Genomic DNA, 16,205 nt, shown 5'->3' with positions numbered 1-16,205 from the left:
AAAAAAAAAAAAGAAAAAAAAAAAGAAAGAAATGAATATAAATTAGAGGGGAACTTTACCTAATAATAGCAACCTGAGAACACAAGTTTTGGAGCCAATCAGACTCAGGTTAAAACACTGTGTCTGGGGTTGGTGCCCGTAGTACAGTGGTTATGGTGCTAGCCACATACACCAAGGCTGGCGGGTTCAAATATGACCCAGGCCAGCTAAAACAGCAATGATAACTGCAACAACAACAACAAAAGAAATTTCCGAGTGTTGTGGCAGATGCCTGTATTCCCAGCTACTTGGGAGGCTGAGGCAAGACAATCGCTTAAGCCCAAGAGTTTGAGGTTGCTGTGAGCTGTGACGCCGTGGCACTCAACCCAGGGCGACTGCTTGAGACTCTGTCTCAATAAATAAATAAATAAATAAGAAATTAGGGGAGAAAACAGAGAAAATCAACCGAAACCAACCAAAAGTTTATTCTTTGAAAAGATCAACAAAATTGACAAACATTTAAGTAAACTGACCAAGGAAAAAAGAGTAAAGTCTCAAGTTACTAAAATCCAGAATAAGAAGGGACATCATTAGCAACCTTACAAAAATGGAAGAGAATTAAAAAGGAATATTATGAACAATTGTATGCCAACAAATTAGATAACCTAGGTGAAATGGGCAAATTTCCAGAAACACACAAACTGCTAAATTTTTTTTCAGTTTTCCTTTTTTAAAAAATTGGTGGGGATTCATTGAGGGTACAAGAAACCAGGTTACACTGATTGCATTTGTTAGGTAAAGTCCCTCTTACAATCGTGTCTTACCCCTAAAAGGTGTGGCACACACCAAGACCCCACCCTCCTCCCTCTCTCTCTATTCTCTTCCTTTCCCCCACCTCTCCCTCCTTCTTTCTCTCTCTGCTTTCCCCTTCCTCCACCCCCACCATGTCATTAACTGTCATTAATTGTCCTCATATCAAAATTGAGTACATAGGATTCATGCTTCTCCATTCTTGTGATGCTTTACTAAGAATTATATGTTCTACTTCCATCCAGGTTAATACAAAGGCTGTGAAGTCTCCATTTTTTGTAATGGCTGAATAGTATTCCATGGTATACATATACCATAGCTTGTTAATCCGTACCTGGGTTGGTGGTTATTTAGGCTGTTTCCACATTTTGGCAATTGTAAATTGAGCTGCGATAAACAGTCTAGTGCAAGTGTCCTTATGATAAAAGGATTTTTTTCCTTCTGGGTAGATGGCCAGTAATGGGATTGCAGGATCAAATGGGAGGTCTACCTTGAGTTCTTTGAGGGTTCTCCATACTTCCTTCCAAAAAGGTTGTATTAGTTTGCAGTCCCACCAGCAGTGTAAAAGTGTTCCCTTCTCATCTACACTGGCATCTGCACAAACTGCTAAAATTTTTTAAAATTAAATATATTAAAATAAAACTAACTCAAGAAGAAATAGAAAATTTGAGTAGACCTATAACAAGTAGAGAGATTGAATCAATGAACAAAAAACTTCTTACAAAGAAAAACCCAGAATCAGATGGCTTCTAACAAACACTCAATGAAGAATTCATAACAATACTTCACAAACTCGTACAAAAGATAGAAGTGGAAGGGACACTTCCCAACTCATCCTGAGGCCAGATTTATTCTGATGTCAAAACTAGACAAAGACATCACAAGGAACTAAACTACAGACCAATATCTCTTATGAATACAAACAGAAAAATCTTCAACAACACGAGCAAATGAATCTAGCAATATATCAAAAGATTATACACCAAGAGAGATTTATCCTAGAAATGCAAGGTTGGTTTAACACCCAAAATCAATATAATACATTATTTTTTTTTTGACACAGAGTCTCACTGTGTCACCCTTGGTAGAGTGCTGTGGTGTCATAGCTCACAGCAACCTCACACTCTTGTGCTTAAGTGATTTTCTTGCCTCAGCCTCCCAAGTAGCTGGGATTACAGGCACCTGCCACAATGCCCAGCTATTTTTTTTTTTTTTGTTACAGTTGTCATTGTTTAGCAGGCCCAGGCTGGGTTCGAACCCAAACCCTCTAGCCTCAGTTTATGTAGCTGGTGCCCTAACCACTGTCTTATGGGCACTGAGCCTATAATACATCATATTATTAAATGAAAGGATTAAACCATATGAGCATCTCAATAAAGCCATTTGACCAAATCCACAGCTTTTCAGAATTTAAAAAACTTTACTGAACAAATTACAAATAAAAGGAAACTTTCTTGTTTTTGCTTTTTGTTTGTTTTTGTTTTGTTTTTAGAGACAGTTTCACTTTGTCGCCCTCGGTAGAGTGCTGTGGCGTCACAGCTCACAGCAACCTCCAGCTCTTGGGCTTAGACAATTCTCTTGCCTCAGCCTCCCAAATAGCTGGGACTACAGGTGCCCACCACAATGCCCAGCTATTTTTTGTTGCAGTTTGGCTGGGCGTACCCTACTCACTGAGCCACAGGTGCCACCCAAAAGGAAACTTTCTTAACTTGATAAAGGACCCCTATGAAAAACCAACAGCTAATATCATATTTAATGGTGAAAGACTGAATGATTTCCCCCTGAGATCAGGAACCAGACAAGGGTTGCTACTTCTATTCAATATTGTATGAAAGTTTCTAGCCAGGGCAGGTAGGTAAGAAAGTGACATAAAAGGCATTACGATGGGAAAAGAAGAAGTAAAACTATCTCTATCTGCAAATGGCATAATATAGAAAATCCAAAATAACCCACACAAAGAATTGTTAGTGATAATAAATACATTCAGCAAGGTTGCATGATACAAGATCAATATACAAAAATCAATTGTATGCCTATATGTTAGCAATGAAGAAAACAGTTCCATTTACAAAGACATGAAGAAAAATAAAATACTTAGGAATTAATTTAACAAAAGAAGTGCAAAACTTTATACAATGAAATCTATAAAACATTATTAAATGAAATTAAAGAATACCTAAATACTGGGAAACATCCCATGTTCCTGGATTGTAAGGCTTAACATGAGATGACGGTACTCCACAAATTGATCTACACATACAGTGCAATCCATACCAAAATTCAAGGTGGGTTTTCTTCAGAAATTGACAAATTCATCCTAAAATGCATATGGAAATGCAAGCAATCCAGCATAGCCAAAACACTTGAAAAAGAAAAGCAAAGGACTCACACTTTGTAATGTTAATATTGGCTCAGCACCTGTAGCTCAAGTGGCTAAGGCACCAGCCACATACACCTAAGGCGGCGGGTTCAAATACAGCCTGGGCCGCCAAACAACAATGATAGCTGCAACCAAAAAAGAGCCATGCATTGTGGCAGGTGCCTGTGGTTTCAGCTACTTGGGAGGCTGAGGCAGGAGATTTGCTTGAGCCCAGGAGATGGAGGTTGTTGTGAGCTGTGATGCCACGGTACTCTACCTAGGGGGACAGCTTGAGGCTCTGTCTCAAAAAAAAACACTTAATATAAGATTACAATAATCGAGGTAGTGTGGTACTGGCATAAGGACAGACATATAGGTTAATGGAATAATACTGCGATCCCAGAAATACATCTTTATAATTACTTTTAATTTATTTATTTATTTGTTTGTTTATTTTTAGAGACAGATCTCACTCTGTTACCCAGTCTGGAGTGCAGTGATGACTCATAGTTCACTGTAGCCTCAAACTCTGGAGTTCAAGTGATCCTTGTTGAAGAAATTAGCCAGGCATGATGGTAGGCACCTGTAGTACCTTGGACTACAGGTGCATACCATCATGTGTGATTAATTTTTTTCCTTTTCTTTTTTTTTCTTAGAGATAGGGTCCAGCCCCTATCTGCTCCCCAGGAATGCTGCTCCAGGAATCTCCTTCTCTGGTGGCTCTATCTCCCCTCCCTGTGAGAAGACTCCATTCTGCAAATGTGCTCCAGCACCTCTCCTCTCACAGAAACACTCACCCTATGCCACCCAAAGCAACTGCCCTGTTCCTTTGCTCCCCTTTGTGACAGACCTTCTCAGAAACCCACACCTCTCAATCCCACATGCTGTCAGAAGGAAATCATCTTGGCTCTACCATCAGAATCAACCCAGAATCCAACTATTCCCATCACCCTTGACCACCCGCTCTGAGCCACTATCACCGGCAGGCATCACTGCCCCCACAGCAGGACCTTTGAAACCTGAGCCAGGTCATGTCCTCTCTCAGCCCAAATCCCTACAAGGGCTCCCATCTCAAAGAAAAGATAGAGTGACAAGAATGGCCAATGAGGCTCAGCACCCATAGCACAGTGTTTACAGCGCTGGCCATATATATTGAGGCTGGCAGGTTCGAACCTGGCCCAGCCCAGCTAAGCAGTAATGACAACTGCAACAGAAAAATAGCCAGTCATTGTGGTGGGCTCCTGTAGTCCCAGCTACTTGGGAGACTGAGGCAAGAGAACCGCTTAAGCCCAAGAGTTTGAGGTTGCTGTTAGCTATGACACCTCAGTACTCTACCAAGGGCGACATAGTGAGACTCTGTCTCAAAAAAAAAAAAAAAGAAACGAATGGCCAACAAGGCCCCACCATTACCTTTCTAAAGCCACCTCCCGCATTTCTCTGGCCTGTTACTGTCCTTTACACACCAGCACCCTTCCATCCCAGGGTCTTTACCCCGGGTGTTTCCCTCTGCCTGGCAGTAGTTGTCCCAGAAATCTGCACAGCCAAGCCCCACACTTCTTTTGAGACTTTGTTCAAATGTCATGTCAGTGGCATCTACCCTGACTGCCCTATTGAACATGCCAGTCCAGCACTAACAGCTCCTCTACTCTGCCTGTGACTCTAGTCATTGCCAGGTGACTTGCTGATTTGTTACACTTACTGTATCTCTTCTGTCTCTCTCTCTAGAAGGTAGCCTCTGTCAAGACAGGGATCTTTGTTATTTTCACTGATGTACTCCAAGTGCCTAGAACAGTGTCTGGCGTAGGGCAAGTGCTCAAAGAGTATCTGTGAGGTAGTAAAGAGGGGACAGGCAAGTCAGGAAGTCGTTGAAGCAGCCTAGAGATGGCACTAACACAGACTATGGCTGTGGTATTGGAGAGGGAGAAATGGGGGGATTTCAGAGCAAGAAGTGAGATGGATGCACTAATAGATGGGGGAGGAGAGGAGTGTCAGTATGTCGAGGATGGCTCCCTATTTTCCGATTCACACAGCTGGATGGAAGGTGAAATCATTTGCAGAGACAAGAACCTAGGGGAGAAGAGCAAGTTTGTGGACAGAAGATCATACGTGCATCTGCGGACTTCATTGGAGTATTAGAATTATTTCAAGGGACTGCTGAGGAGGCAGCTGGGAGAGGAAGCCTGGGGCTCCAAGGCACAACCTGGCCTAGAGAGAGCCAGAGGGAAGGAACTCTTCTGCATGGAGCAGCTCTGAGTGGGGATGAAGTCCTTCAGGAAGACAGGAGCAGAGCACGGATGGACAAGAAGAAAATTGAACAGAAGAGAGCCCAGACGCGAGTCTTGAGGAACCTCTGCCTGCAAAGGCTGGCTGGGGAGACTGAGTCCACTAGAAAAAAGAAAGACCAGGCAGGTGAGAGGAATGTGGTATGTTGTGAGGAGGCCAAAGGAAGACAGCACTTCAGAAAGGAGGGCCTAGTCAGCAGCAAGAACACTGCCAGGAGGGCAAAGAAAATGAGAAGTTTGGTTTCTTGCCTGGAGGCAGCTCATGGAGACCTTGGTGGGAGCTGTCTGGGTGGAGAGACAGGGATGGGGTTCAAATCAGAGGCACTGTGGGAGATGAGGGGTCAGGGACAGGGAGAGAAGACACCTCTTTCTGGCTGTGAGGGAGAGAGCAGAAACAGGACGATATCACAAGGGGGTATGGGACCAAGGGACGGCTTTGTCATCAGGGCAAATAGAGCACATTTCAGAGCTATTGGGAAGGATCCCGTGAGAGAGAGCTTCACCATGATGAACAGAGGGAATGGAGGGCAGTGCTGGGCTCCAGCAAAGGTCCAGGGAGGCAGGCTTAATTGGAAGTGGGTCAATTCCTCTGAGTTAACCAGAGGCTCACACAGAGAAGGATGGGTGTGGGCACAAGGGTAGGGGCATATGACTAGCATTGGAGAGGTGGTGGTGAGTCTGTCAGATGGCATTTGTTTTCTTTAGAAAATAGAGATCAAAGTCCTTGGCTAAAATTGAGGAGTCAGCTGTGTAGGGTCTCCAAGTTGCCAACACCCTGCTCTGTGCCCTAGACTAATGTAGTAGAGAAATCACTGTCCTCCCATGTCACCATTCCTGGGTATGAGTACATCAGTGTTTTAAGCCAAAAATCCTTGTCATCTCCCATAGGCCACTCACCCACCATTAGATTGCCAGCAAGCCCCGTCTCTTCTCTCTGACCAGCCGCTCCTGACTCTCCCATATCCCCACCCAGGGCACACCATCACCCCCACCCAGGACACCAGCACCTGCATGGGGACACCTACAGTGCATTCTCTGAGTCCTCTCTTGCCCTTCCACGGTCCTGAGGACCAGGCAAGCCCTGCAGACCATAAAGTGAGACAAGGCCCTGTGCCTGGCTGGCCCTCCCTTTTGCCATACATCTCCTAGCTGCTCAAGAGCCCTTGATTTTGGCATGTCCTGAGCTTTTCATCTCCAGCATTCCACCCCAGATAATTAGTTCTCTCTCCCCTGCCAGACTTGGCCTGTCCTCTCTTCCTGTGTCAGCCCAGCCTGGGTTAAGTCCCTCAAAATGTGCTTGGAGGGACTTCTTCCCCCGTGCTTCTTCCCCCATGTGATTGTTTTCTTCTGTATCTATCTGCTTAATAGAGGTTCCATGAGTCAGGGATCTTGCCACTTGTACTCGCTACTAGTTTCCCTTACCTGCCCCCAGGTCCCAGCTGGCAATCCATAAATACCCTGCCTGCTGAGTGCTGCCTCTAAGTGCTGGCCTCATCCTCCAGAGAGAGGTTTGGGGTCTAATGAGCCACAGCAGTTACTGGTTGACAGTGACATGGCTTAGGTTAAGTTCACTGGGTGGGAGAGTTGGGAGAACTCCTTCCAGGGTGAGCTCCACCCCTAACCAATGATGTGGCCGTGGACAAATCACTTCTCTTGGCACCTCTGTGTTGTTAGCTGTTGAATGGAGATGTTCATCATACCTCTTACAAAAGATTGTTGGGAAGGTCAAATGCAATAAATGGGTGTGCGACATACTTTGCAAACTGCAAGGTGAAGCCCCTGTGGGGTTCTTGTAAGTGTTCTCCAAGAACCCTCGTCTGGTGGAACAGTCTCAGCGGCAGCTCCACTGGTGCCTCCAGACTCTCCCCTTCCATTTCCCATGCACACCTAACCCCAGGCTGGACCTCGGGCCCCCCCTGTCTGCTCGGCCACACATGTCTGCATGCCCTTACTTACATTCTTCCCTCTGCCCAAAATGTTTGATCCCCTAAGTCTCTCCCCCTCTGTGGAAATGGACCAACCCCTGGTGAGCACCAGAACTTGTTCTTCAAATAAGATGAGGTCTGATTCTTATCTGAGTTGCCAGAACCCAAAATGGGTGAGCACTGCACACCCTGGTAAAATGGGTGCATAAGCCAATACATGTGAGAATTGTCATTGCTACCCCCATGACCCTTGGCCCCTCCAAGGGCAAAGGAGCTCCTGCTTCTCTGCCCTTGGCTTTGGGGCTGACACTTATTTGCAAGGCTGTGTCAGGAGATAGCCATGAGGGCATCAAAGGCTTATAAAGAGAGGTGGCCAAGAGCTGGTGAAGACAGGTGAGGTGACCCACTGTCCCTTCGATGCTGACTGTGACTTCTCTGCTTGTGTTTTGCAGGTCCTCCAGTAAGTGTCCTGGACTATCCTCTCTGCTCCTGAAAGATAAGACATTTGGTATTTTCTCTGTAGCACTTCTGTGAAAATAATTTTTGGTTAGAAGGATGTGTCCTTTAAAAAATCAGTCCTAGACAGAGGCCATATTATTAATATTTTTCAATTTGTAGATGAATCAAGCACTGATTTCCACAGGCCTGACTTGCCCTGAAACATTCTGTGACCATTTTCCTTCCAACAGAGCTGGCTGCGCCTCACCAAAGCTTTGGCTCAACTTGGTGGGCAGAGATGCCGGCACCATGCTGTGGTTTGAAATGCTCTGTGGCAATTGATATTTTTAAGGGGTTTTGTCTCGTGTATGTTGGCAAAAAGGACTTTAGAGTAAGGAATAAGTTGGGACCCTGAAGGTCCCTTTTTCTTCTTTGCCAGAATATGGATTAGACAGCTGAGACCTTCTGAGTTTACCTGGCTGGTGAGGGGTTTGGGATGGCACAGAGGGAAAACTTCCATGCATTCGCTTTCAAAAGGTGTGAGGGGAAGCCCTGGGCAGCTCCCCTGAACTTCCCTTGGCTGGCCAGAGGCAGCATTTTGATTGCAGGAAGATTTCAAGTGACCCTGGAAATCCCATTCGTTCCCCAGGGCACGGGAAGTGTCTGCCTTTGATTCACCTTGGCAGTTTTTCAGAGCCCAGTAAATCCCAATGAATCCATTCAAGAAGCACATTGACAGTTGGCCTGAGCCAAAATCAACCTCTCAAGGAATTCCTTTCCGATGAGCCATTTTATTTTTGACTTCCACTTACCATGATTCATTTCCTGATCAGTACCTTCCGGAATCTGGGCTGCTTGGTGCATGTAGCCCCACACTGAGCCGAAAGGCAATCCAACAGAAATGTGCAATTTATTGGCCCCAGCAATGTTTCTCTGCCAAGCTATCCCTGGCAGTCCCTGGGAGGCTAGCTTGTGTGAACTTGCTAAAGTATGTAACACAGAGGGCTGCAGAATGTATTTTTTTTAACTTATCTATGGGGAAAAAAGGTACTTTAAAGATATTAAACAAACACAGACGTTCTCAATCTTCAGCCTAAGCAGGGTCCATGTTAGGGGATCCAGAAACATCCAGTAGCAAGAAATGTCCCCTTAGCTCCAGCTTCTTTCTCTGTTCATCACGTACCAGTGACAACTAGGAGGGAACAAGGATCTTGTCTAGGGCCCTGTGCAGGCCCCATTTAAGGAATATCTCGTTTCTTGGTCTGACCCTCCGCCCTGCAGACCTACTTCCCCAGGTAGTGTTCGCCTGTGCCCCGGTGACAGTGGGAGGACGGCATGGGTATGTGCCTGGAAACCCCAGCAGCTTGTCCCTCTAAGACAGGAAAAGGGGGCTGTGTCCCCTGGACCCACCAAAGCCTTGTGTTCTCCTGCTAAAGAGTGAGTTCCCAGCCAGTAACCTCTGCTGCAAACCACACAGAACGTGGGGGTTATCCGGGGCCCTGGTTGAGTTCTAAGTGTTGCCATATGGTTTTCTGCCGAAAGTCTGATTATTAATGACGTATTAATTACCACAGGGGCAATCAGGACGAGATGGCTACCCGGTAATTTGTCATTTATATTTTGCTCTATCTGTCCTTTCGTCTGAAGCCAATATTCTTTTCCATTCTCTCTGTGCTCCTACCTCTTCTGTCCTCATAGCTGTGGCCTTTCTATGGCAGGATTATCATGAGCTCCCTGAAGACAAGGCTGCCCAGGCCTCTAGGGCTGCCCTTGAGACAGAGCAAAGAGCCCAAAAACCAACACTGCCACTTCCTGACAGGGGTGAGAGGGTCAGCCGTGACCGTAGGGGGCCTGCTGGGCAGGCAGGGCAGGGGCTCCTATCCCAGCTGCCATGTCATGTCACCACTCAGGAACAGGAGACTGGCCTTTGTAGTGTCATCTCTTCACAGATCTTTGCCAATTTAACCAAAAATTAGCTCATCCACTTGGTGTGGATGTCCCCAGCCCAGGACGCGTGAGCATCACATCCACGCCAAAACAAGATGCGGCTGTGCCACTGGCAAGACCTGTGGGGAGGTTGAGGGCAATGCTGGAAGCATTTGGAAATCCTGGATGACATCAGAAAGAGCAGGGTGAGCCCAGAGGAAGGAGAGTTTGGCGCGTGAGGGGGTGGGTTTGTCCCATTCCTCCATGGCAGGACACTGCAGGGAGGGAAATGCTGGCTGGGTTAGGGGCCTTTCAATGACCAGGTCTGCTCAGGGTTAGGGAGGCTGAGGTGGAGGGGCTGGGCCCCAGACCTGTAGGAGGTGCCCTCATGGGAGGCTGAGGAGAGGAGTCCAGCCCTGAGCACTCGGCTGCCTCCTGGCCAGGTGGCCCTGGAGAAGGCACTCACCCTCTCTGAGCTTCACTTTTCTGCTCTGTGAATGGGATGTTGAAGGCCTCCCCCACAGCATCGGAATTAGAATTAAAGGAGGCTGAGGAAGCGACAGCTGCACAGAAAGCACAGAACATGCCTGAGCCCAGCCCTCCAGGTTTGGGGGACACATATCTTGTGCAGCTCCCCCAGCAATGGCAGCCTGGGAAGCATCGGCCCTGTTGAGACATAGAAATGAAGTGTGAAATGCAGCCATGGCCACCTTCATCCCCAGGAGCATACTGGGACAGGGCCCTACAGCATCCCCAGTTCTATGTCCTGATGAGCCAGGACTCAGGGTCCCAATTCCTGGACAGAGCAGCCCCAAGCTCTGGGCATCAATATCCTGGCTGGTTGGGGAGCCACTAGCCTTCATTGGAATAGTTCAGCCTCAGGACTGCTGGTTTTACCAACTCGGAAGGACTGGGGACTTTCTAACAGAACCACTCCTGGCATGGCCTCATTGTTAATATTTACCCGCAGGTTACTCCTTTCTGTATTTTTCCTGGTCCAGAGGACAGTGGGTGGTAACTGGGTGAGAAGTTTTCTCCCCTCTTCCTCCATTTCTGTGTCCTTGGTGACCCAGGGGTCATTTCTCCAGGTAAAGGGCTTGTTCTCGGCCACCTTCTCCCTCCCAGTACAGGGCAGGGGGTAGGGATGGTGGGTGACAAGCCAGATGTGGCATTACGTAGCCAGAGCTGATTTTCACCTTTGTCACCCACCCACCGTGCAGCTTCAGAACAGCCCCTGGGCTGAGAACAGCTGTGATACATCAAGTTAGGACAAACCTGTGTTGCTCTTGCAGGGTCTTACAGGACTACAGGGAATCCATTAAACTGTACATGGGAAGTTCAGCCCCCTCAATCTGAGCCTGGGAAGGGCTCTGTGTGGGCTGGGGCAGGGGGTGGTCAGAGCCGGGAGCTTTCTAGGAAGGAATTAGGTTACAGTCACCTTGTCCATGCCCCCAGTCCTTTCTACTCCCAAGCATTCCTGAATAGAACTCTTCTGAAGACAACAAAAGCATGTTTCGAGTAAAACATTCAGACAATACAGAAAAGCACAACGAAGAAGAAATCCATAATGCTACCCTCGACAGACAAGACTTCTTCATATTTTGGTCACTGTTCTAGCATTCTGATATGCAAATTTGTTATATACTTATTGTTATAAACATGGGATTACATTAGACACAATTTTTATAGCCTATTTTTTCACTTTACTGTATTGTGAGATTTTTACACATTGTTAAAAACTCTTGTAGAATGTAATAACTACATAGAATTTGATCATATATGTAATTTATCTAACTAGTCTCCAAGTTATATTATTTATATTGACAATTTTTCACCCTTATAGTCAACATCCTGGGAAGAAGTGTAGGCTTATTTCCATGATTATCTCCTTAAAATAAATATCTAGAAGTTGCACTGCTGCACCACGGGCTTTGCACATGTTTCAGGGTTTGATGTCTGTTGCCAAATTGCCCTCCAGGAAGCTGTACTAATTTACATTCCCACCAACAGTGAATGCATATTGCATGTCCCTCCAAACTCTGGCCAAGTCTGGGTACTATAATACCTTTAAATCTATGCCAATGTAAGTTTTAAAATATGTGTCTATATATGTATATTGTTTTAATTTATGGTATATTTTAATTAAAAGTATAGTCTTAGAGATTAAATTACCAGTAGTTTAATAGGGAAGTTTGTGGCTCAGTGCCTGTGGCTCAAGCAGCTAAGGTGCTAGCCACATACACCTAAGGTGGCGGGTTCAAATCCAGCCTGGGCCCGCCAAACAACAATGATGGCTGCAACCAAAAAATGGCCAGGCGTTGTGTGGTCCCAGCTACTTGGGAGGCAGAGGCAGGAGACTCACTTGAGCCCAGGAGTTGGAGGTTGCTGTGACCTGAGATGCCACAACACTCTACCCAGGGGGGCAGCTTGAGGCTCTGTCTCAAAAAAAAAAAATAGGGAAGTTTGTGTCATACTAACTGCCACCTGCTGGTAGAGTTTAGAATTGTAAGCATAAAGTTTAAAGAGGAAATCACCAAACAAGCGTTTTCAGATTCCAATGTGTCCAGGGACTGCAGACATCATGGAATCAATACCACATGAATAATTGTGAGCTCTGAACATTGTGATCAAAGTTTGGACCTATAAAAGAACCTTGGACATGGCACTCACATTTTGGGGTAGTAGTTAGCATTTATGTTGATAAGGTGACTTTGTCATCTCATAAATAGAAAGCTTGGTATTATTAAAGAAATTTGGGCTCGGCGCCTATGGCTCAAGCGGCTAAGGCACCAGCCACCAAAAAATGGCCAGGCGTTGTGGCGGGAGCCTGTAGTCCCAGCTGCTTGGGAGGCTGAGGCAGGAGATTCGCTTGAGCCCAGGAGTTGGAGGTTGCTGTGAGTGTGATGCCATGGCACTCTACCCAGGGGGACAGCTTGAGGCTCTGTCTCAAAAAAAAAAGAAAGAAGTCCATTTCTCCATTTCACATTCTCTCCCATTCCTCATTTGTACCTCTGTGTCATTGCCAGCATTAGAATCAGGAAGAGAAACACCCCTGGCGTAGAGTACATCCAGATCCCTTTCACTGGCCAGGTGCTGTGCCTATCTAGTTGTAGCTGAAGGAAACAGGGCATAGCCAGAGGGACTGCTGCCCAGGACCAGCGTGAGCACAGCTCTGCCAGCCCATCCCATTTACAAAGTGTGAGCTTGGTTCAGATGAAAACCTCAGGAACCAGATGGGTGTAGCACTTCGCAATCTCAAAGCATGTCCCACCCTTGTGCCTTGTGGTCCATGCCTATTTTGCAAATGGAGAAGCTGAAGCACAGAGTGGCCAGACCTTGCAATGGCAAGCATGTGGGGTGGACTACACCCCTGAGGACTCCCCAGGGCCCTGCCATTCCTCTCTGTATGCCACTGTACCTGGCTGACTTCTGGTATTACATCAATCCTCCCACGTGTGGGTGGTGCCAGTTCCAAAGGCCTGTGCTAATTGAGGCAAACTGTTTGGCCTCTGAATATCTCCTGTTCCCCATGTACAAAACAGCTGGAGGCTCTATCTCATGCACATAGTATTCAAGGGAAGGAGATAAGGTCTGTAAGGCCCTTGGAACCACATGCCCCACTCAGCAATTGTGTGTAAGTCCCCACTGATGTGTCCCCAAGCTGCTTATTCTCATTCCTTTCTAGGCCTCACCACCTGTCACCCACTCATCCTGGCCCCCAGTTGATCATGAAAATATCCCACTCAGAGATCTTTTCAGGACAGTAGGTAGAGCTGTAATATACCCAGGGTTTTGGAACTCCTGCAGGAAGGGGTGACTAACTCTGCCTGGGACCAGTGGAGGCCCTAGAGAAGAGAGACATTTGAGGTATCTTGAGGGATGAGTAGGAATTCAGCAGAAGGACAAGATGGGAAGACATTCCATGCAGCACAAGCACAGGTCTGTAAGCGTTCTATGGAGTTTTGCGGGGCAGGTGATTCTGAGGGGTGTGCAAGGAAGGTGATGCTGGGTGACCCAGAGAATGAAGAGCACCCCTTGCCCACCAGCAGAAGAACTTGGAGGCTACAGAAGCCCCTGAATGACTTGGACAGATCTGTATATTGAAAAGGCCTCCCTGGGCGGCATCTGTGGCTCAAAGGAGTAGGGCACTAGCCCCATATACCTGAGGTGGCGGGTCCAAACCTGGCCCTGGCCAAAAACTGTAAGAAAAAAAGAAAAAAAGGAAATAAAAGGCCCCCCTGGCTACAGGGCAAAGGCTAAAGGAAAGGAGTCTGGCAGGAGGTGGTTCCAATAATTTGTTGATGAAGCCTGAATCAGGAATTGAGAAATGAGAGCTGTTGGAAATCATAGGCCAGCTCCGACCAGAAGCAGAGATGCTTACACCGTCACCTCCTAGGCCCCAGAGTACCATGCCCAGGTCCCATCTGGCCAAATTCTGGAAGTTGCAGGAGCAGGGGCTATACATCGTCTCCAGCATCAGCCCTTGGAGCATCACCAGCCAAGCCCAGGGGACCACATGAGCTCTAGGCCGTATGTGGTCTGTAGACAGGGCCTCAGCCTGGGACCAATTTTGAAATGAATAACTCAGTCGGACTGTTTGGAATTAATCAAGTGAACAAAAAGGCCCACAGAGCACCACACATTCATATGCTTTCTTGCACTCTCGTAGTTCAAAAACAGCTTTGATTGTAAAAATGTAATTAGTTAAATGATTCATCTGTAATATCCCAAATGTTGGAGATTTCAACATCCTTCATCTCATTTTCATCTGACCCCTACGGTGCTGCCCTCCAGCCCCCTAGATTCCAGCAGAGCAGGGATGGGATGAAAGTAGACTTTCTACATCCCATAATAGGGTCCAGATTGAACCTCAGGGAGGTGCACCCAGGCTGCAGGAAAGGACCACCACACTGGCCTTTCTCCCCCAGGCCTTGAGCCAGTACGTAGCAGGTGCTTCTTGAGTCTGGCCCCTCATCTAAGTCCAGCATTGTGTCTCCAGTGTCCCCATGCATGTCCCATGGGGGCAGCCAAGGGACCAGAGGTGGCCATACCCAGTCAGGGAGGCCTGAGCTACTGCTCCTACCTTTGCCCTCTGCAGCTCTTTGCATCCTCCTGGCAGTGGTCTAAGTGCTTCCTGTCCATGTCTAGCTCAGGAGATCACTCAGCAGGGGACTGGGCCTGGGCCGGGGCTTTGCTGGTTTGCCTGCGATGACGGCATGTTTGCAGAGTGGCTACTGTCTGTAATCTCTTCCTGCCACCCCCAGGCAGCAGAGCCTGTTCTTCACCTTGTGTGGAAGAACATGCCAAGGGAACTGAGCCAACCTCAAGGGTTCAAAGTCAGAAAACTTAAAAAAAAGAGTTATTTGGGTATGAAGCTGCCCCATCCAGCTTCTCCTGAAATCAGGGGCTGGCCCCATGTCCACCTGTGCAGTGAACAGAGAATGGGCTCTGGGACTCTGTAGACTGGGTGTCCCAACCCCTCTGAACTTTGAGAGCCTGAGTGCTATGCAGTTCCTGTTGCCATGATGGTTACTGTCCCCAAGAAGGGGAGCCTATGAGCATCAAGGAGCCCCTTCCAGCTGTGTCCTCCTGGCTGACCTCCTAGACTATGGCCAGAGGGCAAAAGTCAGGGCTGGAGTCAGTCAGGGCTTGGAAGCAGCCTTTGGTGGGTCAGGAGCACTTTCTAGTGCTCCCAGTGCTCCCAGGCCAGCCACCAGTGGCTGTAGGAAATTGGACCTGCATTCAGAGTCCTTCCTAGGACAGTGAGTTAATTCAACAAGTATTCATTGTGTTTATTGTGTTCTCACTATGTATGAGACACTGGCATTTTGGATACAGTAGCAAGAAACACATCATGGATCCCTACCCCCTTGGAGCCTGTGGTTGAGTGGCAGAGAGAATCTAACCTCAGACAGATTCCAGCCTCACTGTGCACCACAGTCAGGACTGGGAAGGCGCAGGTTGCTGTGAGTACAGAGTTGGTCTGCTGGGGGTCAGGGGTGCAGACCAAGGAAGGGAGATGTGAGTCGAGGTCAGAAATCCAAGTGTGTGCTGGAAAATGGAGAGCTTCATGGTGAACATCCAGATAGAGTATACCCCCAGGATGGTCCAAGCTGGTAAGGGTGTGGGGAGAGTGGGAAGCTAGCGGTGACCTGGAGCATCCAGCCTTGTTGAGGAGTTCACTGCCACGTGTTCCCTCTGCCACAGAGAAGAATCTACAGACACACCTAACTGAGCCAAGCCCTCTTCCCCGGGCCCCATCTTCCTGGCCATGTGGAGGTTCTGGACACGATTGAGCCAGATAGTATAAGGTGGAGAGTCTAACCTGGGAAGTGCTAGACTTACTCAAAAACTGCAAACCCACCAACCTACCCAGGAAGCAGTGACCTCCTCATCACTGGAGGTGTAAAAGCCAAGTCTCCACACACACTTGTCAGGAAGGGTATGTCAAGAGAAATTGGCCCCAGTGGTCATCTCCCACACCTA

The 16,205-nt window shown here is 47.4% G+C and overlaps 1 protein-coding gene across 1 annotated transcript in view; it reads left to right on the top strand.

The window, feature by feature from the left end:
* Positions 1-16,205, top strand: part of COL23A1 (collagen type XXIII alpha 1 chain) — a 344,194-nt gene that overhangs the window by 292,469 nt on the left and 35,520 nt on the right. Inside the window, exons 4-5 of the mRNA XM_012813370.1 lie at positions 7,808-7,815; positions 9,368-9,394. Of these exons, the coding sequence (XP_012668824.1) occupies positions 7,808-7,815; positions 9,368-9,394 (35 nt within the window). The remainder of the gene's footprint in view (positions 1-7,807; positions 7,816-9,367; positions 9,395-16,205) is intronic.

The sequence above is a fragment of the Otolemur garnettii genome, unplaced genomic scaffold (genome assembly GCF_000181295.1).
Source record: "Otolemur garnettii isolate 467f Iridium unplaced genomic scaffold, OtoGar3 scaffold00261, whole genome shotgun sequence".
Classification (NCBI taxonomy): domain Eukaryota; kingdom Metazoa; phylum Chordata; class Mammalia; order Primates; family Galagidae; genus Otolemur; species Otolemur garnettii.
This window is presented reverse-complemented; position numbering and strand designations above follow the sequence as displayed.